The following is a 27866-nucleotide window of genomic DNA, read 5'->3' as shown; positions in this document are numbered from 1 at the left end:
GTAAATAAGTCCTTTCTTGAGGGGTAGGAATTCTCACACCCACTCACCTTTTCGTTCCCTAATGAGAACAATTCGTCGTTCTTTCACTTCTGAGCTCAGATTATTTACCATCTTATTAATGCAATTGTCCAGAACCAAAGAGTACGTTTTGGACTTAATGTGTTTCCGACAAATGGGGCATTCTATCTTCCGCTTCATCCATTCATTGATACAGTAGGAGCAGAAACTGTGGGCACAGTTCAAGGTGACAGCCTACAACAGGAATGTGAACACACATATCAGAACTTTCATGCTTACTTTCTCAGGATGCTTGTGATCTCAAAGTTAGGACAGGAGTGAATTTCAAAGGCCAAATGGAAAATTAACAACAATCCCATCTTGAGGGCTTATAAAGAGTATCAGAATCATTCTTGGGGTTGGGCTGGGCGTGATGGCTCATGCCTGTAATCCCGGCACTTTGGAAGGCCAAGGCGGGTGGGTCACCTGAGGTCAGGAGTTTGAGACCAGCCTGGGCAACATGGTAAAACCTCGTCTCTACTAAAAATACGAATATTAGCCAGTCACAGTGGTGCACACCTGTAACCCCAGCTACTCAGGTGGTTGAGGCACGAGAATTCCTTGAACCCAGGAGATGGAGGTTGCAGTGAGACAAAATCACACCACTGCACTCCGGCCAGGGTGACAGAGGCAGAAATCGTTTTTAGGGTTGGGAAAAAAATTTTTTTTTTTTTGAGACGGAGTCTTGCTCTGTCCCCCAGGCTGGAGTGCAGTGGCGCAGTCTCGGCTCACTGCAGGCTCCGCCTCCTGGGTTCACACCATTCTCCTGCCTCAGCCTCCCGAGTAGCTGGGACTACAGGCGCCTGCCACCACTCCCGGCTAATTTTTTGTATTTTTAGCAGAGACGGGGTTTCACCGTGTTAGCCAGGATAGTCTTGATCTCCTGACCTCGTGATCCGCCCGCCTCGGCCTCCCAAAGTGCTGGGATTACAGGTGTGAGCCACCGCACCTGGCCTGGGTTGGGAAATTTTAAGCTTTATGTTCGACAATTCTTTTCTTTTCTCAAAGTTAAGGTCACAGACTCAGGCTCCAGGCAGGCTGATTTGTCTTTTTCAGTCCACCAACTCCGACCACGCTCCCAATGTGGGCTGGCCACCTTGCAAACAAAATGTTACTGGATATGAGTAGGACTATTAAGTGCATGAATGCTTACACCTGTAATCCCAGCGCTTGGGGAGCTGAAGCAGGTGGACTGCTTGAGCCCAGGAATTTGAGACCAGTCTGAGAGACATGGCGAAACCCCATCCCAACAAAAAAAGAAAAAAAAAAAATAGCCAGGCATGGTGGCACAGTCTGTAGTCCCAGCTACTCAAGAGGCTGGGGTGAGAGGATCACTTGAGCTCTGGGAGCTAGAGGCTGCAGTGAGCCATGATGGCGTTACTGCACTCCAGCCTGGGCGACGGAGGGAGACACTGTCTGGAAAAAACAAACAAACAAAAACAAACAATAAAAATTATTATTTCCACCAATCTGATGCTTTTATAAAACAAATTTTTTAAAAAGAAAAACAAATTTATGTCTTGCTAATTAACATATGAAAGGGAACACATACTAAATATTAAGTATACAGAATTATATATCTCTAAAAATAAAAAAGTAAAATAATATAGAAAGCAACTAAAAATGCTGGGCAAAAAATAAACTAAAAAAGTAAAAATGTAGTGGGTTCATTGACAATGCTTGAATATCTAAGTGATGTGCCAATGAAGAGAGAAAGCAAAAAGAAGCCTGTATTTGTGGGGCTCCTCTGAGTAATCCCTCTGGTCAATTTCTGCTTGAGCCCTTTTCACTCAGAAAAATACAAACCTTTCTCTTTGTTACTCTTGTTTATGTACATCTCCTAAGATACAACTTTTTCTGAGGCCCAAAAGTGCTCATTTCTGCTCTTAGGATAACAGTGCAAACTAATACAGATATTATGTATTTTTCAAATGACAAGTTGAGCACAGAAGCTAGGAAACATTGTGTTTATTACATGAGACAAGCTCTCATAAACAGTACTGAAAACCTATCTGATAAAAATGAAGCATCTGGCCGGGCTCACTGTAAACCCAGCACTTTGGGAGGCCGAGGCAGGCAGATCACCTGAGGTCAGGAGTTCAAGACCAGCCCGGCCAACATGATGAAATCCCATCTCTACTAAAAATACAAAAAAATTAGCCGGGCGTGGTGGCGGGTGCCTGTAGTCCCAGCTACTCGGGAGGTTGAGGCAGGATCATATGAACCCAGGAGGAGGAGGTTGCAGTGAGCCGAGATTGCGCCACTGCACTCCAGCCTGGGTGACACAGTGAGACTCTGTCTCAAAAATAAATAAATAAATAAAATAAAACATATTTCTGAGACTAATTTTAAGAGGTGACCAGTAGAGTAGATAAGACGGTATTCTGTAAACAAAACACAGGTTAAGTTGTTTATGTCTTATATGTCTCTGCAGATGCTCCAGGTTGGCTAACTCATCATTTATTTCAACCCCCGTTCCTTGTCTTCCTCTTCTAGAGTCCATAAGCCCTGTCAGAACAACATAGAACTTCTCCAAAGTAGAGAATCAGATGACTAGAAATTATGGGAGAAGTTACGATCTGAAGTCTAAATGGACCCAGAGCAAAAGAAATAGTCCTGCCCGGGAGAGATTTTTCAGACCCAACTTCCCCAAAGATTGCCCGAGAAAAGAAAGCTGTGTGTCTATGCGTTTTCCTTTTTTTTTTGAGATGGAGTCTCGCTCTGTCACCCATGCTGGAGTGCAGTGTGTGATATTGGCTCACTGCAACCTCCGCCCCCTGGGTTCAAGCAATTCTCCTGCCTCAGCCTCCCGAGTAACTGGGATTACAGGTGCACACCACCATGCTTGGCTAATTTTTGTATTTTTAGTAAAGACGGAGTTTTGCCACGTTGACCAGGCTGATCTTGAACTCTTGACCTCAGGTGATCCGCCCACCTTGGCCTCCCAAAGTGCTCGGATTACAGGCGTGAGCCACCGCACCCGGCCTACATTTTTCTTTCTCTTTTTCTTTTTTTTCCTGCCTTGCTCTGTCGCCCAGGCTGGAGTGCAGTGGCGTGATCTCGGCTCACTGTAGCCTCCGCCTCCCGAACTGAAGTGATTCTCCTGCCTCAGCCTTCTGACTAGCTGGGACTACATGCACACACCACCCTGTCTGGCTAATTTTTGTATTTTTAGTAGAGATGGGGTTTCACCATGTTGGCCAGTCTGGTCTCGAGTTCCTGACCTCAGGTGATCCTCCTGCCTCGGCCGTCCAAAGTGCTGGGATTACAGGTGTGAGCCACTGCACCTGGCCTTCTTTTTAAAGGAGTCTGAATAGCACTGTCATTTAGCAACTTGAGTTTAACACTTGTGGTCTAAGGTGAACTGGTCACAAATGGCAGAATTTGTCAAATAAATAAATAAGCCAGTGCAAAAATATGATAGGCTAACAAATAGTAGAGGTTTCATTTCCATAAGGAGCCTCAGAGTCCCTGAAATATATTCAACTTGGGCCCTGAATTCCCAAAGTGACCACATTTTAATGACGTTTACCCCCTCGTTTAAAAGGTTGCACTATAAGCATATTCTCAGCATTGTGCCCATTCAGAGTAAAGAAAGAATAGCTTTTACTGAGCAGCTTTATTCTGATACTTCCAAAATTTAATTTGGCCCTGTTTTCTCCTCAACAACAAAGAGATAAAGGCTTCATTGCAGCTAAAAATGTTAATCAGACCAAATAAACATTTAAGAACAGATGAAATGCCAAAAAAGGACAGTGAAGGGAAAGAAGATTATAAAAACAAATGAGAGGTGGTCATCTCTAGAGGTCACTTTGAAATCAAATAGTTGTAACTTCCTGGAAGAAGATCTCTTCAGAATGTTCCCCTATAGTAGAAGCAGCCTGTGTAGCCCAGGCTCCATTCAGGGTTGGGAGAATAAGAAGGGGTCGGCTGAGTGTAGTGACTCACACCTGTAATCCCAGCACTTTGGGAGGCTGAGGGGGGTGCAGATCACCTGAGGTCAGGAATTTGAGACCAGCCTGGTCAACATGGCAAAACCCCACATCTACTACAAATACAAAAACTTAGCCAGGCGTGGTGGCATGTGCCTGTAATCCCAGCTACTCGGGAGGCTGAGGCACCAGAACTGCTTGAGCCCAGGAAGTGGAGGTTGCAGTGAAACGAGATCGTGGCACTGCACTCCAGCCTGGGTGATAGGGTGAGACTCTGTCTCAAAAAAAAAAAAGGGTGAGCAACTGTTCATAATTACCTCAATGAAGTATTCTGAACAAATAATACATTGGAGCTCATTCTCTAGCACATCATTCATGTGGCTGAGAACTTCTTCCTTCTGTGCTTGCACCTTCTCCTTCTCTTCCTGCAAGACACACAATCCTACCTGTCATTCAGAGAACCAACAAAAATGCAAAATGGGACAGGGAGCAGGGTCAATTATTTAGAAGAGGATTCAGTCTTAATGAATGATTCATTCTGGTGCAGCAACATTAAGAATAGAACACTTTCCCTAAGGGTTATTGTTTCTCAATAATTGTTTTCTAATACAGAGCACTAACCTCCTTTCTTTCCTCTTCCTACTTGCTATGGTCTGAATGTTTGTGCTTCCTCCCAAATTCCTAACGTGATGGTATTAAGAGGTGGGGCCTTTGGGAGGTGACTAGGTCATGAGGGCTCCATGCTCATAAATGGGGTTAGTGGCCTTTATAAAAGGGGCCCAAGGAGAGCTCATTTGCCCCTCCCACCACGTAGGGACAGACACGGCTAGACTCCATCTATGAATCAGAAGATAGCCCTCACCACACACCAAACATGCCAGCATCTTGATCTTGGATTTCCCAACCTCCAGTACTGTAAGAAATACATTTCTGTTGTCTTTAAGCTACGCAGTTTATGAGTCTTCTTTGTAGTAGCCTGAATGGACTAAAATACCACGTTTTCAGTACTTGCATTGCAGTTTCTGTCTCCTTCCCCAAAATTAATCAAATGAGAAAAAGGCAGGTGGCATAGTAACCACACCAACCACCCAAGACCAGCTGGGGCATGAAGCAGTTTATAGCAAGCTGTAGTTCAGACGTTACATAAGATCATCCCAAACAATTAAAAACTCAGTGGACAAGAAAAGAGGCACGAATAGTCCACAGAGGCAGGAAACTTGAATTAGTTATAAAGTTGCTGTGTTCTTTGCAGCTGACTTTTCTATAAAGTAAGGTACACCTCTGGAGGCAGAAGGCTGGAGAGAGGCCTCTTGAATTACCTTCAGGCTCCATGCTCTATGATACCTGCCACTTCCCACTCCTGCAGAGGCCTGCAGTACCATCTCCCCGGCTTTCCCCAAGAGGTCAGACTGCGTGTGGACACACTTTTTAAGGAGGATCCTAGGTATGCTCTCTTGAAGTAGACATTTATTTTAGCACTTCATTCCCAACACAGAAAGCATTAAGAGCCCCTGAAGGGGAGAAGATAGGCCATTTGAGGTACATTTGAGTGGCTGGCTCATTTTTCATCTATTTTCTTTTCCACTCAAAGCGAAGACTGACAGACTGCTTAGGGCAGTGAAGAAGGTCTGGACCCATTTCTAACTATAGTCAAATTCCCTGAGAACTTATGAATCACTGGGTTTAAAAAGATGTGGTAGTTTCTTGGAGGTTGGAGAGGAAGGTATTACGTGATTTAAACAGGAAATCAAACCAACTAAAACAAGTCCCTCCTTCAGCTCTAGGTCAGTACATGGAGGGGGTGGGATGAGAGATGCAGTCAGACTCAGGCATTAATTTCAAGACAGAGGTTGCAAACTGGTGGCCTGTGGACTGGATCCACCCTGCAGACTTGTTTAGTTTGGCCTTCATATTAAAGAAAACACACACAAAGAGCTGAAGCTGTTGCCAATATTTAAAATTTGGGACATTCCACTTAAACATTTGGACTTTCATCTGCTGTGGAAAAATCAGAAGATCTGACAACACTGGGCCTGCACTTCTGGATGGCAACAATTGGCTGAGCAGAGAAGAGTTGCCTCCTGGGATGGGGTATGGGCAAGTACCCCATCCAATGAGCCATAGCCCGCACAGCTCCCTACTGTGTTCTTACATTCAGGCCACTTCACTCACTTTGATTACCAGTCTGGCCCTGGTGGGCATTTAAGTTTATAACCCCTAATTCAAGAGTTCTCCTGATTTGACATGGGAAGGAACTGCATTAAGTAATTCACTTTACTTTATGTAATTCAAATTACATAGTTCAGGAGGAACTATTTCTTGACTACAATATTCCTCAGTCTGTATCAGTGACACACCCTGAAGAAGTACCCACCATAGACAAAGGACTAGAATGTAGGATGCAAGTGCCTTATTCCCAGCATTTTGCTTCTGAACAAGGGAAGGAAATAGATGTTGTCTGACAGGCAGAACCTGCTACAGGCCTCTATAATTTTATAGATTATTTCCCCAGAGGCAAGGAGCAGCCAAAATTTCTCTCTATATTCTCCATAGCAACCCTTGCACTGTTGAAAATGCTGAGTTGCATGCACTAACCAAATTCTAAACTTCCATCTTCTTTCCAGTACCTTGGTCTGCTCTAATTCTTTGTTCTTGGCTTGAATGATTGCTTCAAAGTCCTTCTTGCTGCGATTTAGCTCTTCCATTAGAGCCCAGTGCTGCAAAAACATAGCAGATACATACTCAGGATGAACTACAATGCATCCTTCCTTTTAGCCACAAACATGCCTGTTCTCTCCCTCTAGTTAGTGACTTTGTTTCAGGGATCGATAAATTGGCAATTTCAAAATAATACCTTTATTCCATCGGGCTATCTCACCTACCTGCTGCTTTTTTCAGGGGAGAGGGCAGTTAGGGAAGGCGGCCACCAAATGCACTAGGGCCTCTAAAACTAACCCAACATTGGTGGCCATCCAAGTCAACTGAAGAACTTTCACTGTGTCCCAGAGTCTGCTTCTATAGGTTTGGCTTGGAGCCCAGAAATGTGTTTTTTTTTTTTCTTTTTTTTTTTAAAGCCACCCAAGTGATTCTGGGAACAGTATTTAAGAACTAGGAAGTAATTAAAAGCTATTCAGAACTGGAAGCGGCTTTTATGAAATAATCAGGAGGAAATGGGAATCAGCGGAATTAGATAGTCATTTTTATTGAAATAAAAAAGATCTTTAACCTATTTATTCTACAAATCACACATTACGTGCTCAGAAGACAATGCTGCCTGAACCCTGCCAGTGTCTTCTGGAAGAAGGCACACCCAGGAGCTAACAGCTCATTCATTGCGACTAAATGCCTATGCTGAATGTCAAGAGGTTCCACATATATGAAACATAATTTATGAGTACTCTCATGCTTAAGTATAGCTTATACTTTAGAATCTCACCTCAAATTCTTTTTAAAAGAAGGTGGACTAAAGGTAAATATTTTTGAAAAGATATTATTCAAGAACCAAATTTTAAAATGTGTGATCTCCTGACAAAAAAAAGCAGTTATGTCAGAAGGCCTGGGTCTTCAACTTGACTCACTAATTAGATATGTGTATTTTAACTTTCTCATCTACAAAATGGGAAAATACGGCCGGGCTTGATGGCTCATAATACCTGTAATCCCAGCACTTTGAGAGGCTGAGCCGGGTGGATCGCTTGAGCTCAGGAGTTTGAGACCAGCCTGGGCAACATGGTGAAACCCCGTCTCTACCAAACACACAAAAAATTTGTCGGGCATGGTGGCACACGCCTATGGTTCCAGCTACTCAGGAGGCTGAAGTGGGAGGATCACTTGAGCCCAGGAGGCGGAGGCTGCAGTGAGCTGAGATTGCACCACTGCATTCCAGCCTGGGTGACAGAACAAGACACTGTCTCAAAATAAAAATAAAAGGAAATGGGAAAATAGGTGCCCCCCCCCCCCCTTAGTGTTCATAAGAAAATAACAGGTATGAAAAGCATTCAGAGAAGCTTTTTGAGCTGTATATAAATGCATCTTTTTATTTTCTTTCCCACTCAAAGCAAAGACTGGCAGACCGCTCAGGGCAATGAAGAAGGTCTGGACCCATTTCTAACTATAGTCAAATTCCCTGAGAACTTATGAATCACTCGGTTTAAAAAGATGTGGTAGCTTCTTGGAGATTGGAGAGGAAGGTATTATGTGATTTAAACAGGAAATCAGTTATAAAAGACCATTATAAAAACAGTTTTTATAATGGTCTGGTAAAGAACAGCTTTCAAAAGTATCAGCATGGTGGAACAAAAAAACCACCATTGCATGAGAGTGGCATGTCCCCCAGGCATGATGGTATAGAACCATGACCTAAAAGTATCACTTTTTTTTTTTTTTTTTTGAGATGGAGTCTTGCTGCCCAGGCTGGAGAGCAATGGCACGATCTCAGCTCACTGCAACCTCCACATCCCAGGTTCAAGCGATTCTCCTGCCTCAGCCTCTCGAGTAGCTGGGATTACAGGCATGCGCCACCACGTCCGGCTAATTTTGTATTTTTAGTAGAGACAGGGTTTCTCCATGTTGGTCAGGCTGGTCTTGAACTCCCTACCTCTGGTGATCCGCCTGCCTTGGCCTCCCAAAGTGCCGGGATTACAGGCGTGAGCCACTGCGCCCGCTCTAAAAGTATCACATTTTAAGCTCACAAATGCATGGCCAAGTATCCCATGCAAAATGATAGTGGGTTTTCCTATCTCGGGAGAGGGTGCAGGCTACTCAGTGATCCCTCAGGGATTTCCAACTAGCAGAACCACATTCTTTTTCAATTTCAAAACAGTGTCTGAATGTTAACTTAATAATGCTCCAAATGGGAAACATGCCTACTCTCCCACCCTAGAAAATAAACAAGCTCAAAAAATAAAATTCTGAAAAGATTGAATTAATTTTCATCTAATTCTTTCCAAAGCTGTTTGTGCAACCCTCAAGGAGATCAAGGCAGGCACCCTGTCATGCTTACAATACTGTATGACTGTTAGCACTGTAAGGTTGGGAAGTAGGTTTACGATAAAAGGATAAATTCCCCTGAACAAATTCCTATGCGATTTGCTCACTCTCTCCAATGAGATTTGAACCATCCTGACTAAATGGCACTAAACTACTAATCATAATACATAAAAGGTAGAAGGCATAGTAGGTTTTAAAGATGCAAAAGAACACACAAAAAAATAATCAAATGAGAGTAGTCAGGTTAAATAAATTACAGGCAATCTTTTAGGAGAATTTTAGTCCTGTTGAGCTTTACCTTTTCAATAAATTGATATGTGTTGTTGATTGTTAAACTGCACATTCTCAACCTGGCCTAAAATGCTTAACTGGAACATTCCCGAATTGTTTCTGGTCGGCTACAGCTCAGGAACATTGCGGTAACAGAGGCCTTCACAGGCCCTGGTGGCCAAGTCATACCTCACATTTTCCCTCTGCTGCCCTCACCTTTCTGGAAGTGGAGCCACTTCCCCAGAGAGCCTCTTAACTGCTAAAGCTCCATTCCATCTTCACCAGAGCAACTTCTGCTCAGACAAAGATGTAAGTTTTCATGCTGAGGTCTGGCATGTTTGTAAGGCTCCAAATCTCTGATCTGATGGTGTGAGCAGCTGCCAACTGCTCTGTTTACAGACTGGGGATGCCACACAGGTATGGGCTAAGCAGCAGAGGCAGCCAGTGGCCATGTGATGCCTGGTTGCTCCCCACTCCACTATAATCTTAGTACTATAGCAAAGTTACCTCCTGCAGAGCCTGGGCCAGCTGTTGCTTCAGGTCCTCTTCTCCTTGTGCTATCTCCAAACCCTGCAAAGCCAAAACAAAATGGAAGGTTTCTCTGCAGGGAAAAGAAAAAAGGAACACAATCCAGCAACAAGCAGAGCAGACCAGCTAGTGTGAGCATCTGGAAACAACAGGGGTGAGGGAGCAGGTGGAAAATCTCCTGTTTTACTTCAAGCTGTTGGCAGTAAAGAATTTGAGCAGAGTTATCTGCTCAAATACTGCACACTTCAGGACTGTCAGCTTTAAGCCACCAATTGGGTTGTTCTGGAAATACTATGGCCTAACAGTCCAAGCCTCCTTCATGGACTAATGCCATGATTCCCAAAAGGATATAAACTGAGAACTTCTGAGCCCCCAAATACCTAAACTCAGATGTAATCCCCAGTGCTGGCACTCACAACACCTAGCATGCTTCTTTTCCCTCTACTCTGGCCATCTTGTCTCTCATTCTGAGTCTTTACCACTTCAGTTTATACACTGCTCCTCTGCTCCTCCTCTCTCCTTGCCTGAGCTTATGCTGTATTTCCTTATCAGCCTCCTCCAATGTGGAAGCTTTCCAGGTGATCATTAACTTATATGTCCAGCACCTTCCAAAAGAACTTCTGGGCCCTTCTGTCCTTAAGAATTACCTACCCATTTAATATGCCAACTTGAAATTGTTCTCTAATTTACTATATTGACTGAAAACTATTCTCTGACTATATCATGTGTATGAAACATCTTGCCTCCTCAACAAGATAAATTCCTTAATGGCAAAAACCATTTGGTAAGCATCTTTATAACCACCAGAATTCCCTAGTACCAGGCAATTTGAGTACTTAAAAAAAAAAAAGTGTGAAGGAGCAAAGGTTTAATGAGCTTCTAAACAAGTAGTAGGGGATAGGATAAATCTTTAGGGCTTGGTGGGCAGAGGGAGATGCAGCTGATAAACAAGGGACTAGATACACTTCACTATGAGCAATATATACACGACCAACTCATACCCAGAGAAATTCTCTAAACCAATCCTTTCCCCTTTAACATTTTGGTACAGAAAAAGATTTTGCAGCTATACCTTGAGGCATGTCCAGAGCAGCCACAAATATTAATCAACAGTAACTTGTTCCTGAACATATTAGCCTTTACAGAGAGTTCTGTCCTGGTGAAGGTGTGATATACTAAACACGTAGACATAAACCACCCTCTATTAATTTCAAGAACTAGTCTAGGCTGGATAACGGAAGCAAAAAGGTACACATAAGCAAGCAGTGTATACTCTCAAAAGACCTATTTAATCCATGGCCTTTGCTAATACTACCAATTCAAGGGGATGGCAGAGATCAGAATGAAATTTATAAATTGCTCAGAAATAAGCCAACACTACCCCTGGCTGTTCCTTACCCTAAGCAACCCAAACAAAAAGCTTATTCACTTTAGTTGTGACTGGTCCATCTGAGTTCTAAGTCAACAATGGGGAATTCTTGACATTCAATATTATCTGAGCAACTGGGTGGGAGCAAAATGTGCAGTTCCTGCCAGATAGGAAATGACATTTTGAGCAGGGACAGGATCTGCTCTAGCCTAAAGCTTTGTGCAAGAGTTTGTCATCTAAGCAAATGACTGAGGGATGGAAATACATTTGGTCTTACCTTTATACAGCTAAGACAGTCATTATTTTACCTTCCTACTATAGGCACTGTGGAAGGTGGTTTATCATTCAACCCAACAATGCAGTCATGGTGCATCTGTCCCATCACATGCTGGCTGCTCAAAATAGAAACAAAAACATTTTCTGCCTTTTTAGCCCCTCACCTCCTGGCTTAGCTACAGAGTTAACTAACCTTTATAGCTAACAAACTGTCAGGCACCAGGGCAGAGGAACCAGCTGACCTGTACCTGCCCTGAGACTAAGTGATTTGGCCTTGGCCACAGAGCAAAGATAGGTAAGTCTTGAAGACAACTATTGATTTAATTGGACTATACTGTGGTTTTGTGGCATCTTGACCTTCACCTAACTTCCCCCTGAATTCATGTTGGTTCTGAGTTGCCTCAGCTTTGCATCCTGGGATGAGTTATGCCCTGGCTGGCTCTGCTGCTCACTTTACCCTATCTTGGCACTCTAACTCTGGCTCCTGATCTCATCAGCATGCTGAAGACTTAACCCTCTACTCAATCCCCTTCCCTTATCTCAAAAGTTTACTGTTCCCATTTCATTTCCTGTCTTTGGTGCTCAGAATTTGGTACCTGGCCTAGAAACTGAGAACTCTGGCCAGAGGCTCGTGAAGTGCCTGCCCCACCCCTGAAGACCACTCTTGCCCTTCCCTTCTGTGTGGTACCTGAAGATGCTGTTCTTCATCCTGCAAAGTCTTCTCTAGTTGCTCCACTCTTGCCTGCTGCTGAGCCTGCTCTGCACACAGCTGGGACTGTAAGTCCTGCAGTTCCTGCTCCATTTGCACAATTTTCTTTGAGTTCCCCTTTTGGGTCTGCTTTTTCACATTCATAACAGCTTCATGTTTTTCCTGCATCTGTATTTTCAGCCTCAGAATCCTGGACATGGTCACCTTAAACATCTGTAAGCTTCTCTGAGATGCTGAAGAGTTTGAGGCTTTCTGCTCATGATGAACCTCTGTGACTTTGGGGAAGCCAGGGTAAATGGGAGCCCCTGTGGTCTTACTTGGCTCAAGGGCAGTCAACTTAGGATCCAAATTTTCAGAGGGTGTACTGGCTACTTCACCTTTCCCTTGTGATTTCACTGACTGACCAGATTCACAAGACACTTTATTTATTTTGGATTTCAAATTTGAAGGGCCTTCAGCTCCAGGACCTGCTAATTCATCCAAACTGAATTTCCTTTTAGTTCTCAATTCCTTATTTTTTTCTATCATTTGGTCATTCTTTGGGGAAAGACAAGGATATATTGTCTCCCAGTCTTCTTCAGTAACTTCATATTCATACTCCGCATTCTCCTTATTTTCCAGAGGCACTCCAAGTTGGATGTAGTCTCCCTGATGAATGGAATAGACCCTTAAAGGTTCCAGACGTGCTCTGTTCAGCCAAACACCATTTAGACTCTGGGGAAAGTGAAAGAAAGAAGAAATAAGCTTCATGATTTTCGTCTTCTTAAAGGAATCTCTCTCCTGCTGCTGTAAAATCTTCTGCCTTTTCAGAAGGAAAACTCTTGATAACAAATAGAAAAGAAAGATTCATAAACAACCATCCTTAGAAACAGCATTCGTCAAGCAGTGCTTTGGCTTTTTACCTATATTTCACATTCATGCCTCCACAGAGAACTGCCCTATAACAGGCAGGAATCACCTTATTATTGGTGGATAATTTACTCAAACACATGGAATAGCATTAAAGGAAACTGAAATTGGATAGCTCCTATTAACCTAAACTGGAGCAATGTCCCAAAACTAGAAAAAATGCTATTAGTGAAGAAAGCAGTAGTTAAGGGTGAGGTCCATGAGGTAGGTTCAAATGCTATCTCTGGATGTGGTTCCTTAACACACTGGTAAGCAAGCAAGCACACATAAACCAAAAAAAAAAAAGAGTACTATATCCGGTACTGGGGTCAAATGGCAGGTAGGATCTGACCCAATGAATACCAACAGGGGTATATGGGCAATACAGGATAGCGGTTAAGAGCTGGAGCTCTGGACTCAGATGTGGGGTCACAGTCTGCATGGCATTCGGCAGTTTAACCTCTCCAGGCCTCAGCTTTGTCTGCAGAACAGGCATAGCACAGTACCTACCTCACACTGTTCCAGTGAGGAGTGAATAAGATAATGCATGGAAATCACTTAGCACAATGACTCACATAGAATAAATGCTTAATAAATATTTACTGTCTGGGAGTGGCGGCTTACATCTGTAATCTCAGCACTTTGTGAGGCCGAGGTGTGCGGATCACTTGAGGCCAGGAGTTCAAGACCACCCTGGCCAACACAGTGAGACCCCCTCTGTACTAAAAATATAAAAATTAGCCAGGTGGGGTGGTGGGTGCCTGTAATCCCAGCTACTTGGGAGGCCAACGCATGAGAATTGCTAGAACCCAGGAGGCAGAGGATGCCATGAGCCGAGATCGCATCACTGCACTCCAGCCTGGGTGACAGAGTGAGACTCTGTCTCCAAAATAAATAAAATAAAATAAATATTTACTTTTATGGTTTTAATGAAGTCATAGTATTGAGGTTAAGAGCACAGATCCTGGAGTCAGACTGCCTGGGTTTGTAATGTGGCTCTATCATTTAGCAGCTGGGTGATGTTGGCCAGGTTTCTTGGCCTCTTTATGGCCCAGTTACTGCACTGATAAAATGGAGGAAAACAAGTCTCTCCCTCATGGTGTCTGTGTGGATTTAATGAGATAACATATGGCAAGTATTTAGACAGTGCCTGGGCATCGTATTACATAAGTGTTCACTACTATTACTATGCCTTGGTTCAACTGATTCATCAACAGTCATTTCGATTCTATGCTCAATGTCATGCAAGGTAAATATATTGAGTGGAAAGGACATGAAAACTTTCAGCAGCTGACGGTGGAAAAGAAAATGCAAGGGCACAAATAAGCAAATGTGGGATTACATGGCACAGCCTGTAAATGCAAAGGAATATCACATGCAGCTGGGATAGCTAAGGGATGCTAAAGGGAGATGACAGGTCCTAAAATAGATTTGAAACAAAGGCAAGATACAGAGTTGAAATATACTGGTGAGCATTTCAACCCATACCAAGGACTTAAATTCAGGGGATAGGCGAGAGATGAAGCTCACTTCTGAATTGGGACCAAGATTTATGTTTACACTGGCAACTACAGTTACCTACTTTCAGCTAGAAGAAAATCCCCAGTCAACCCAAATATGAGGGACGGGGGGTTTGACCACAAGGCACAGAGGGTAAAGTAGAGATTAGATCTTAGCTCTGGTTTGGCATTAGGCTCCTGTTTCCAGTTTTATCTTCTATTACTTGGTTTACACGGAAAGAAAGACTGGCATAGATATATACAGAAAGATTAGTCTTAACCCACTGTGCATTGGGCCTAACCTGGTTCATCTAGGAAACCTCCTCACACTCTTTCTATTCAGCCTGAGAAACTATGGGGAGTGATAAGTTTTGCTGAATTTTTAAACAACATATGAGAAACAACAAAGGAGAGGGATGGAGCCAGAACAATCTATCTGAGAACAATTTTAGAGCAGGACAGTCCATTTTAGATTATACGCAGGAAAAAGGTCTCAGAAAAAGTAGTAAGACACAGAAGGCCACCTAATGCCAAGGTACAGAAATTTAAGGAAAGTCTCCAAAGCTAAGATAAGGTAAAATAAATAAATAAGATTACAGAAACAGCCCACAGCTAAAGAGAGTAAGAATCCCTCAGAAGCTGGGGCAAACTTTCACGATATGTTGCAGCCTTCCATTAGATCCTCTACATTAACCCATTGCCTTCAGAGCCCTTTTAGAAGCTGGAAAGTAAAACTCAAAATTCTCCCATCATATTTTGTCCTTGGATCCTTGTACATTTACCCATTCATCACTTCTTGGTGACATCTAGTGGTATAATTTAAACCAAAGCCCTGAGTCAGGTCTGTTCATATAAGGAGACTAGAAAAGGACAAAAATCCAGCAGGGCGCAGTGGCTCACGCTTGTAATCCCAGCACTTTGGGAGGCCGAGGCGGGCGGATCACGAGGTCAGGAGATCGAGACCACGGTGAAACCCCGTCTCTACTAAAAATACAAAAAAATTAGCCGGGCGTGGTGGCGGGCGCCTGTAGTCCCAGCTACTCGGAGAGGCTGAGGCAGGGGAATGGTGTGAACCCGGGAGGCGGAGCTTGCAGTGAGCCGAGATCGCGCCACTGCACTCCAGCCTGGGTGACAGAGCAAGACTCCGTCTCAAAAAAAAAAAAAAGGACAAAAATCCCATGGCTATACAAGAACAATCAAGTACTGCCGGATATGATCTCAAATACAATGGCTTAAATAATCATGCTCTGTTCAAGGCTTTCTTAATGTTGGTTTTCATAAATACCCACTTGAACAATGCTAACAGCAGAAAATGATACCCAGAAAAGTCTGCCTGATGTCTCTTAGCCACCAACGGGAAAAAAGTGGGATAACTCACATCCGCTTAGACAGGAATTACTTCACTAGATGCTCAATCTCTGTCCAGCTGCTTTTAAACAGTTATTGAGGAAAGTGGAAACTCAAAACCAAAAGACAATGTTTTCTTGGAGTGCTTTAGATAATTTATGTAGCTCAGTGGTTCTCAACCCTGGCTATACAGTAAAACTACCTGGGAAGGTTTAAAACAAAGAGCGGTGCCTGAGTTTCACCCTCAGAGTGAGTTAAGTGGTCTGAGATAGGAACTAAGTATCAGTATTTTAAAAGTTACATTTATATACAAACACATATAGTTGTGTAACTGTATCAAGAAACAGTATCCCTTGGTAGTCAACCTTTCCCGCATTCCCAGGCAACTACTTATCTGTTCTCTTCCCTTTCCCAGAATGTAATACAAATGGAATCTTATTATCTACACTTTTGAGTCTTGCTTCTTTCACTTAGTGTAATGCCTCTGAGATTCGCCCACGCTGTTGCATTATCGGCAGTTTGTTATATTTTATTGCTGAGTAATACTGAAGGTAGTACGGGTGGAGCACAGTTTATCCATTCCCTGGTTGTTTTTTTTCCAGTTTTTGGTGAATGTTAATAAAGTCACTACAGGCCAGGCGTGGTGGCTCATGCCTGTAATCCTAGCACTTTGGGAAGGCGAGGCCAGTGGATCTCCTGAGGTCAGGAGTTCAAGACCAGCCTGGCCAACATGGTGAAACCCATCTCTACTAAAAATACAAAAATTAGCCGGGCGTGGTGCTGCGTGCCTGTAATCCCAGCTACTCGGGAGGCTGAGGCAGGAAAATCGCTTGAACCCGGGAGGTAGAGGTTTGGGGAGCCAGGTTCGCGCCATTGCACTCCAGCCTGGGCAAAAAGAGCAAAACTCCATCTCAAAATATAAAAATAAAAAAAATAAAGCCACTAGAAACATTCACATACAAGTTTCTGCGAGAACATAAGCTTTCATTAATCTTGGGTAAATACCTAGAAATAGGATCACTGGACAAGTGTATATTTGACTCTTAGAAACCACCAGTTTTTCAAAGTGGAGGTACTATTTTATATTCACACTTGAATGTTGAGGAGTTCCAGTTATTCTGCATGCTTGCCAGCACGTGGTATCATCAAGTCTTATTTCAGCAATTGTATTAAGTATGTATCCGTCAATATATTTTTTAAAGTCTTTACTAAAGCAGAACATGCAAACATAAAAGTGTACAAATCATAAATGTACCAACTTGATGAACAGTCACAAAATGAACATCTTAGTGTAACTACCATGAAGTCAAAAACAAAACAAACCCCACATTATCAGCATCCCAGAAACCCCTGTGTGCCTCCTTCTAGTTAGTAGCCACCTTGGCAATAAGGTGACTACTATTCAGATATAACAGCACATCTAAATTTTGCCTGGTTTTAAACATTGTATAAATGGCATCATATAATATGTATTCTTTTGTGTCTGTCTTCTTTCACTCAATTTTTTTTCTTTTTTTGAGACGGAGTCTCGCTCTGTCACCCAGGCTGGAGTGCGGTGGCCTGATCTGCAAGCTCCGCCTCCCGGATTCACGCCATTCTCCTGCCTCAGCTTCCAGAGCAGCTGGGACCACAGGCGCCCTCCACCACGCCTGGCTAATTTTTTGTATTTTTAGTAGAGACAGAGTTTCACCGCGTTAGCCAGGATGGTCTCGATCTCCTGACCTCATGATCCGTCCACCTCGGCCTCCCAAAGTGCTGGGATTACAGGCGTGAGCCACTGTGCCCGGCCTTCTTTCACTCAATATTATGTAAGATTTATCCATGTTATTATAGTAGTTCATTCATATTCACTACAGTATAGTGTTTCAATATAAGATTATTGCACAATTTATCCATTCTACTGTTGATGGACATTTGGGCTGTTTCCCTGGGAGTGAAAATACTGTGTCAAGAGCTATATGTATGTTCAACTTTAATGAATAATGCCAAATAATTTCCCAAAGTAGTTGTACCAATTTACACTCCCAACAGAAGGGTAAGAGCATTCTGTCGCTCCATATCCTTACCAATACCTGGCATCAATAGTCTTCAATTTTAGCCACTCTGGTGAATGTGTAGAGGTATTCCATTATGGTTTTAAATTCCCCAGATTATTAATGAGGTTGAACAACTTTTCATTGGATAGAACCTTTTGTGAAGTGCTTGTCTCTTGCTCATTTTTAAATAGGGCATATCTGTCTTTTTCTTATTGGAGTTCTGCAGATACCTCAGTATAAGCCCTTCATTGACTATAATGTGTAGCAAACATCTTCCTCTGAGTTTGCCTTTTACTCTCTTAATGGTGTTTTTTGATGAATGAATGTTTCTATTGTACTACCATCAGTATTTTTAAAAAGTGCCCCAGGTGAGAGTAAAAACTGGAAACGGGGTTGATAACCACTGCTCTAGTTGCTGGAGGACCAGAAGCTGAACTGTCCCAAGCAGCAAACTTTGTTCACGTAAGAGTACACTCACCAGAGACTTCAAATGCCAGAGTCTGCAGAAGAACAAAGGTAGGAATCACCAGGCAGCAGGTGAAAAGCAACAGGAGAGGAGTGTAAGAATGGGAAAGGCTCAAGTAAGACGTGACCGAACCTCTAAGGCATTTCATACTGTGACTTTAAAACAACCAATTTTCTGAAAGAGCTGGATACCAATACAAAGGACGGGCCATCTGAAGAGCATATGAATTGACCAAAACCTACACAACTAGAACCATCCTCATACTGTGTGCAGACTTAGCTGTCCTCCAAGGTTTTTTTCTATATTTTAAGCCAATTTTAAACCAAAATAACATTTCTTGCAATTTTTGTATCTATACTTAAGCTCTCACTTTCTGGCCATTCCAGCAGATAAGAGAATGCAGCTCTGAGTTTTAACTTATTAGAAACACCTATCTCTTGAAAGAGACTTGGCAAATGACTTCAAACACAACCACAGCAATAATACCCTACAGCTGAAATTCAGGTCTCTTATCAGCAGAAGAGGGCTGCCATGGCATCATGCCAGGAGGAAGCCAGAAAGGGGGCATCTGTAGTCAAAAGAAAAGTGCAGGGGGGAGGAGGGATTTACTTGTAAGAATTGTTCCATCAAAACACCCCAGTCCTAGCTTCTCTTAAAAATCAGTTATCTCACAATCACAGCTAAAAAGTTTAAACAGGTTGTTAAGAAACCCATCTTTCCTCTCTATTGCCTGACTGAGACCTGAGAAGAATCACATGACAACAGCAACCCTAGAAGGAAGGGTACAAAGCAAACACTGGAGAGCGAGCCCGGAGCACAGTCATGATCTGATCTTGCACAGGCTGCCTCTGTATCCCTGTGGTTGACATTCAAATAACACTAAAGTTGATCAGCTCTTGGCTTCCCAGCCTATGAAAATCTGCTAATCCCGTAAGTGGATCACATCTACACTGCACATAATTAAGAAAAGCAGCAGCAGAGAACTCACTTCTATAATATTGTAATCCTAACTCTCATACAGCCTACTCTGATGAGGAAAACATCTTTTCCTAAGCTGTTTTGATATACGCTATTACAGAGGCTTTAAAACCTTGCAGCTATATTTTAAATATGCATAATTAATTGTTTGATGTCATAAAGCCAGTATAGCAAATTGCTTACGTACTTTACTGGTATTTGACACAGGGTATAGCAGAGAAACTTAAGTCCTGGCTCATTGTAGAGAAGGCCTTGGGCAAAACAGTTTATCTCTCTGGGCCTCAGCTTCATCTGTCTACATAAGGGGTTAAAGTAGATAATCTCAGTGCCAACTTTTATCCCGCTCATGATGCCTTGCTAAAAGTGCTGAACCAATTTACTTAGCATTTATGTACTGTCTCCTTCAATACAGTGCCAACTCAGCTTAATTCTAGAGCAGGAAGATACTTTCCAACAGCTTAAATCTAGCAGTTTTATGCACGCAAAATGAGGCTGGCGGGCAGACCTCTGGGATATCCTCCCTTCTAATGGTACCTTTAAAATCCTAACTGGGGCAGTGAAGCAATATGAAATGGTACTTAAAGACATGTTATACTTCCTAAACATTAACTGTTTATGTTAGAATTTCTCTCACCTCATAGTCTGTATTTTCATCACATTCCTGGGTGCTTGTACATCTGCACTTTAGGTATTTTCTTTTCTTTTTGATAGAGACAGGGCTTCACCATGTCAGCCACACTGGAGTGCAGTGGCTATTCACAGGTGCAATCCCTTTGTTGATCAGCACAGCAGTTTTGACCTGCCCTCCTTCCAACCTGGGTCAGTTCACCTCTCCTTAGACAAACTGGTGGTCCCCTGCTCCCAGGAGGACACCATATTGATGCCGAACTTAAGGCAGACACCAGAATGGCATAGCACACTATAACCCAGAATTCATGGGCTCAAACAATCCTCTGGCCTCAGCTTCCCCAGTAGCTGGGACTACAGGCATGTGCCACCACACCCAGCACATTAGGTACTTTCTAATTGCTGGGCTTTATATACTATTGCACCTCCCTCAATATATTTACCACTAAACTAGTGGTTTTCAAATTTGTTTAAAGGAGAAAAACCCATTATTCAAAGGAAATCTTCAGAACACCAATACTTAAAACATGTTTTAAAAGCCAGGGGAGGTTGCTCAGATTGAAAGGAGTGAGGAAGGAAAGGGGCTAAGTGCAGTCAGATCAGTTTCTCCGTCCTCCCCGTCCACTGAGCCATAAGTGTACTCCAGAAGCGTCAGCAGATTCTGCAGATTCCCAGGGTCTCTGGGAGCTTCACCTCAAACAGGCTAATTTGCCCAGTAACTTAGTCTAGTTTCTGGAATAGGACTTACTACCCCAGTTCAGGTATTCTCTTCAAGGTAACAAACTTCAAGCCAAATCAAGAGAAATTATTTTAGCACAATCGAATCTCTGGCAGCATATGGAAGTGGCTGCCTCTGGAAAAGGGAACTCGATGGCTAGGAAAGAAGTTATACTTTTGAATTTTATACCATGAATTACCTATGCAAAAAAAAAAGTAATTTAAAAACAAAAGTCATTAGGCTTCTGTGAATTCCTGTACCTTGTTGTCCATAATTGTCCACTGGCCCTCAGGATTCTGCTTCAAAACACAGTGGTTTCGAGAAATCATCAGGGGGCAGATTTTTGATACCAGTTGGTATGTGACACCAAATCCTCGTCCTACAGTCACCTGGGAAGACAACAACAATGGAAGAAATACCATCAGTCATTGTACCGAAAAGGGAGGTCCTTTACAAATCTCGTCAACCAGCAGCATATGCAGGCCTGACTTAAGAAATCAGACACCTGTGGAAGTGCATCAGCTATCTCCTCTTCAGCTGCCACGAGAACCACCAAGTAGAAAAAGGCAAACAGTTGTGACAAGAAGAGAACGCTGAAAAACAGTTATCCATGTATCTCAGGGTTGGCGAGATCTTGAAAGGTCATCTGGTTCAGTGACCATGAGATGGAGGAATTCTTTCTACACATCCCATCAATGCATAAATACTGTCAGTAACTTTACATAAGGCAGGCCCTCCAATTTTTAAAATGTCTCTGACTTGGCATCTTTCTCCCTGTAAATTCCATCCATTGGCACTGGCTTTGCCCTCGGCACCATCAGGAAATCTCCAATCCCCTTTCAATGTCACAGCTATAAAGTGAACACTGAGTTTTCTCTTTTCCTGGCTCTGTATTCCCAGTTACTTCAACTTAACTCCCAGGGGATGGGCTTGAGTCTTTGCCATTCTAATGAGTCTGTGAAAGGACTGCTGGTTTATCTTTATTCCTGGATGGCATATTAAGAAAAATAAACTTAATTTCTATTACACAGTCAAACGCAAGTGTTACTTTCCCAGTTCTAGATATTATCACTGGAGCATACAAATTGCATTAGCTTTCATAGCAGATCTAGTACACTGCCAGTGTATCCTCGAACTTAGGAATGATTAAATTTCTTGGTCTCCCCCTCCTCCAAGAAATGCTACGCTAAGTCCTGTCTCTTCTGCTCTATAGTTGACTGGATGGGAAACCTTGGATTCAAGCGCAGGACCTTAGATTGATTCCTATTAAATTTCATCTTGCTAGTTCAGCCTATCAAACCAATTTGTCAAGACCTTTCTGAATTTTTAATCTGCCATCAGATCAGACATACTTAATATCCCTTCCACCAAATTTATATGAGACGATGCCTTCTATACCTTCGTTCAAGACACAGAATGGGGTGCAGCCAAAGGCAAAGTTTTCAGGAGAACCTAGTAAACATTAATCCACACAGTCTGGATATACTTCAGCCAGTTATAATTCAACCAAAAGTCTTTGCATTGGAGTACATATCCTCTGTCTTATCCACAACAACAGCTTGAGAGCTTCCAGAAAAGGTTGAAAAGAAGCCCCAATTCACATCTATCATACTTTCCTGTTGGACCAGTCTAGTTCATAACAACCCTGTGAAGGAAGGAAATTCTTCTGAGATCCAGATCACAGAATTCCCTTATTCTTTTTTGTTGTTGTTTTTTCTTTTCTTTTTTTTTTTTTTTTTTTGAGACAGTCTTGCTTTATCGCCCAGGCTGGAGTGCAATGGTGCGATCTTGGCTCACTGCAACCTCTGCCTCCCAGGTTCAAGCAATTCTCCTGCCTCAGCTTCCCGTGTAGCTAGGATTACAGGCACACAACACCACGCCCGACTAATTTTTGTATTTTTAGTAGAGACGGGGGTTTCACCATGTTGGTCAGGCTGGTCTCGAACTCCTGATCTCAAGTGATCTGCCCGCCTCAGCCTCCCAAAGTGCTGGGATTACAGGTGTGAGCCACCGCGCCCAGCTCCTTGCATATTCTTAGTGCACAAACGACCTCTTTAATGACTCATACCACGATCTTAACTGGGGACTTTAAACCAAAGTTAGCTAAAACTGCCCTCTTCTTTTTAAAATCTTTCAGAATACCTGTCCTCCTCAGTCCCTCAAAGACCACCATGACTCACTGACCTAATCTATTCCTCCCCACAAACTCTCATTTCAGTATTCACAATACTCTCCAACCAACTACTCAACTCATATCCCAGAAGCCATCTTTGATTCATCTCTGTCCCTCATCCGCACATTGAAATCACTGGTAAATTATATGGGCTATAATTCAAATATGTCCTAAATCTGTTCATTCCTATCTCTGCAGCCACAATGTTACTCCAAACCACCTGGCCTCCTACTGTTTCTGTTCTCACTCTAGCCCCCATAAGCTTTATACAGTAACTGGAATAGAAATGTAAAAATTTTAAATCAGATCATTTTCCTTCTTTCCTTAAAACTGTCCAATCATTCAAACTTCCTTCCATGGCCTACAAGACCCTGAATGTCCTGAGCCCCTCTACTCTTTAGTCTTAACTCATACCATAGTGCCAACACTAGCTGCTCCAGCCCCTCAACCTTTTTGTTGTTGTTGTTCCTTAAGCCCCTCTCCCCGAAGTGCCAGCCTACCTGAAAGTCTTCTCACTTAGCCCCTCTGCTAAGAACACTCTTCTCTCAGATCTTGCACAGACTCCTTATCTTTCATGTTCCAGCTACTCATAAGCCTACTCTGATTACCTCTGTCTAAAGTTGGTTGTCTGCTTCCCATCATATTTCTTCAGTTATTAGGAAGTACTTAACACAAACCAAAATTATCTTGCTTATTTTACTTTTCCCCTGTGTCCCCTTAATAGAATATAAACTAGATAAGCAGGGACTTTGTCTGTCTTGTTTACCACCGTGTTTCTATACCGGGCACAGTGTTCAGTTAAGTATTTGAGAATGAATGAAAGAATAAAGAGGTCTTGCATATGAATCCTCAAGATTTTAGGGTGGGTGTTTTTAGGTCAGAAGGTAGAGACTGTATTACCACTGGAAAATATGGAGCAGCAGTTGGAACTCATACGGTCTCACTTGTTTCTCTTTAAAATGTTGTGGTGATCACTCCACCAACACTGAGCACAAAGTTTTTCAGTTCTTTCACACTCTGCCAGAATTATATTAATTATAGAAGTTCCTCTGAATACACATATCTGTTAAAAATGGAATGGCTAGGGATTTATCTGTCATCCATATTCAGTAAAATTTCTATTTAGGTAGCTTTATCTCTAAGAGAGGAAGCATCTCATATTACATGCTAATACTTGAGGGGAGACAGCCAGACTGCCATTGTGAGTAGCCTGGGGAAAACAGTACCAAAAAAGTAGAAGAGTACCTTTTCCTGACATTGCCTCCAACAGACTCTGAACCCAGAAAAAGGAATCATTCTTTTACATCCTTCCCTGCACTGCCTGGTCTTAGAATTTACCCTGGTACTACTGATATTTCACCTATACGGTAGTTAAGGAGTGCAGTGAGGTTACCTGGAAATCTCAGGACCACTCAACGTAACACTGAATTTCCCATGGGAACTGACTGACGACCCGTATGTTAGGGGTTGTTTTCATTTACAATAGTTTTGCAAGCCTTTGGGCTTACATACATTATTGATCTAAAAGATCATCTTGTCTTTGCCCACCTTCACTAAGACTATCTCTTTCCTCCCGGGCACAATTCCTACTGTTTCTCAAATAACAAGTAAATACGGCCGGGTGCGGTGGCTCACACCTGTAATCCCAGCACTTTGGGAAACCCAGGCAGGCAGATCACATGAGGCCAGGAGTTCGAGACCAGCCTGGCCAACGTGGCGAAACCCCGTCTCTACTGAAAATACAAAAAGTAACTGGGCATAGAGGTGCATATCTGTAATCCCAGCTACTTCGGAGGCTGAGACAGAAGAACCACCTGAACCGGGGAGGTGGAGGTGTGATCACACCACTGCACTCCAGCCTGGGTGACAGAGGGAGTAGCCTGTCTCAAAACAAAACACCCCACAAAAAAGCCCCCAAACCAGTAAATATAACCATCCTTTCCCTTTTTTCCCTTGGGGCAGAAAACTTAATGAAAACTAAATACAAGAGAAGAAAAGGGGAGAGAAGTTTCTGTTGTTTTCCCCAAAGGCCTAGATACTTTATAGTACCTGAGAACTAGCTAATTTGCAATAAATCTCTACTTGTTTTTCCACCAAACTCTATGCATTGCTTTAACAAGCTTAAAGCCACTTATTTAGACAATTTACTACAGTGTTCCCATCAATGAAATGAAAGGAACCCTGTTTTATTATTTTATCCACAACATCTGAGACTAAGAACTGGAAAGGCAGGGAACTGACCTACCTTTGCTGTTATGTTATTAGCATACCTTTTAAAATCTTGTGCAAAACAGCTTGTGCTATGATCTGGGGACCATAACAATAAGTACAACTTCTTCTCTTGCCTTAGATTCAGACTTTTTTTCAGGCTGTGCTACGACCTGACCTTGCAGGCCGCCAAGCCTGGCAGGCTTCTCCTACACACAGGTCCCTGAAGCCAGCCACAGTCTTACTACCGGGTTTATATGGGTCCCTCCCCATGCAAGTGGCTCCACAAAGAACTATCAAATGGTTCAGAATATGTCTAAGAGCGCTTTATAGTCTTCTTGCCCTTTCTTCAGGTGCTTTAATTCTTCCTCCCCATCCCACCTGCCCAAGACGGCAGTACTAACAAGCTATTCAGAAGAGTCATAAACTAATCCACAACAATTGAATCTAAAGGAATAACACTTGCCCACTAAGTTACCTTATAAGGTTGTGTGTATGCAGGGATCAGATTAAGTAATGTATGTGAAATTAACTAACAGTTATGCACAAAAATAATTTATTTTTGTGTGTATTATTCAGGTTATTATTCAGGTGTTCGTCTTTTAATTTGTTAAACTTCTCACAAACATATGCTGTTGGAAAGGGCCAGGCAGGGAAAGATCAGTGCTCAAGCTAAAAGAATGAATGCTTAATGTGGACTTTTAGGCACTAATACCTGGATAGAAGAGGTATTTGGGGGCAGAGATGTTTTCTTGGTGTTCCTCAAATCACAGCATACAAGTAACCCTTTATAACACCCCCTAATCTAGCAACTAAATTTGTGCCTAGACATGAATTCCTCCTCTGACTTGAAGAACTACTGCTCTGGGATTGAACTAAATAATCCACATCTTGGCACTTGATCATACAGCCCATATGGATCTTCTTTATACAATGACTGCTTCATTGTATAAATCCTCTCTTCCCACTCAAGCCTTAAACTCTCCGAGCGCAGAGATTTTATTTGTCTTCATTGTACACCAAACCATGTTAAATACTCAGTAAATACCTGGCAGACTGAATTGAGGCAGTATGGCTTATAGGAAAAAATCTACCTGAACACACATAAGACTCAAAAGACTTCTTCAATTTACATCATGACCAACCATCCACTTTTACTGCAAAGAGAACTTTTCATACAGATTATTTCCAAAACCCAAATGGTTCCCAGTCATCACAAGCTTGTCCCTGACCCAGTTCTCTTTCTCAACCTGATTGCAATCTAACGCCCTCCTCCCTTCCCTCGCCCTTTCAAGATGCACCACGCTGGTGCATCTTGAACCGTGCCAGGAACCGTGCCTCATCTTTCCCCTTAAAATTTTTTTCATTTGCAACTGCATTCATAAAGACGACAGGCAGCCTCTGGAGAGAACTCTGAATACCCGCCCGACCCACCTCGGGGAGTGCCACTCGGCCGTACGGAGGAGCCTCACGGCAGAAATGTGGCCCAGCCCAAGCCGCCCATGTTCCTCAGAGTTGGGAAGGAGGAAGACATTTCTACGTGAAAGTTTGATTGCTTTAAGGGACAAAACCCAAAATCTGCAATCGTTTTCAAAACAAACTCGAGAAAGTTCACGCGCCGGGCCCTGCCTCGGCTTCCCGGCGGCTCGCGGCCCCCGCCACCGTCCCCCGACCCGGGCACCGCGGGGCTCTGTGCGCCCTAAACGGGATCCGGCCCCCGCCTCCCCTCTCCGACACCCCCGCGCTCCTCACGTTCCCTGCGCGTCCCCCTCCTTCCCGTCCCCGGCCCGGCTACCCGCTGAGCCAGGCCTCCCTGGACGGGGCCCGCTTCTCGCCCCACAGGCCGCGGGTCAGGGCCTCCGTCCTCACCCCAACCCTTGTGGCCCCCCAGGGCTCCCCGGAGCCGAACTCTCTTTGCTTCGTTTCTCCCACTCGGCCCCTGTTTCTCCCCCAAACACCTCCCACCGCAGACCCTTCAGCCGCTCGCGCCAGAACCGCTTTCTCCCTTCTCTCCCCGGGAATCCACCCCCGACAGACGCTTCGCTCCTCTTCCCGGTGCCCGCCTCCTCTCTGCCATTCATCCAGCAAGACGCCTTCCTCCCTCCCCGGAGCCCCGCTCCCTCCAGCCCCTGCCCTCCGCCCCGCAGGACCCCTTCCCCCGTACCTCGCACCCATCTTCCAGCAGCAGCCACCCGGCGCTCATCCCCACCCGCCGCAGGCACCAGCTCCGGCCACCGGCGCGGTCTCCTGTGACGAACAAGCCGGGCTCCCCCATCGCCTACTCGACCCCGGGGGCGGTCAGCACCCAGCGAGACCCCGACCCAGGTTCCGGCTGCCTCCGTGCATCCCCTCAGCTTCCATATCTAAATGACAGACAGAAGCAATCGCCACACGCTCGCAATCGCTGCTACTGCAGGCTCGGCTCGCCCGCCCTCGGCCAGGAAACGGGAGCACTGCGCCTGCGCAGGAGGACGGCGGCCGCCCTGGGGCAAAGAGGGTGGGTTGGGAGCCGGCCCTGGGCGGGGCGGGCGCGACTCGAGAGCTCTCCTCCCCTCACACCTTCCCTCGCCCCCTCCAGAACCGTCACCCCAGGCCTGGCCGCCTCAGACTGGAACCTCTCCTCACCTTTCCTCTTTTTAAAAAAAATCATGTAAAACTATAGCCCAGTTTTAAACAACTTTAAACTTTCCATCAGATTTAAGTCCGCCTAGTCTGTTCCTAAATAGTCTCTATTTTGCACGACCTCCTTATATTACCGAAGTAAAAAATAAATTACACTAGGCAAATCTACAAAGA

General features: G+C 43.7%; 1 protein-coding gene across 3 annotated transcripts in view; it reads right to left on the bottom strand.

Annotated features, from left to right (window-relative positions):
- RNF8 (ring finger protein 8) overlaps nucleotides 1–27546 on the bottom strand; it is a 37404-nt gene extending 9858 nt beyond the window's left edge. Inside the window, exons 1-7 of one of the 3 annotated variants that reach the window (XM_055264312.2) lie at nucleotides 27235–27546; nucleotides 20950–21078; nucleotides 12110–12844; nucleotides 9756–9818; nucleotides 6617–6706; nucleotides 4307–4414; nucleotides 48–252 (exon numbers count right to left, since the gene is read on the bottom strand). In XM_055264312.2, the coding sequence (XP_055120287.1) occupies nucleotides 48–252; nucleotides 4307–4414; nucleotides 6617–6706; nucleotides 9756–9818; nucleotides 12110–12844; nucleotides 20950–21078; nucleotides 27235–27345 (1441 nt within the window). In that variant the 5' untranslated portion in view covers nucleotides 27346–27546. The other 2 variants (XM_063632306.1, XM_055264313.2) reach the window with 2 other exon arrangements.
- Between the last annotated feature and the right edge of the window lie 320 nt (nucleotides 27547–27866).

This window comes from Symphalangus syndactylus, chromosome 23 (assembly GCF_028878055.3).
Source record: "Symphalangus syndactylus isolate Jambi chromosome 23, NHGRI_mSymSyn1-v2.1_pri, whole genome shotgun sequence".
Lineage (NCBI taxonomy): Eukaryota > Metazoa > Chordata > Mammalia > Primates > Hylobatidae > Symphalangus > Symphalangus syndactylus.
The sequence above is the reverse complement of the archived record's forward strand: the minus strand, read 5'-3'. Positions and strand labels throughout refer to the sequence as shown.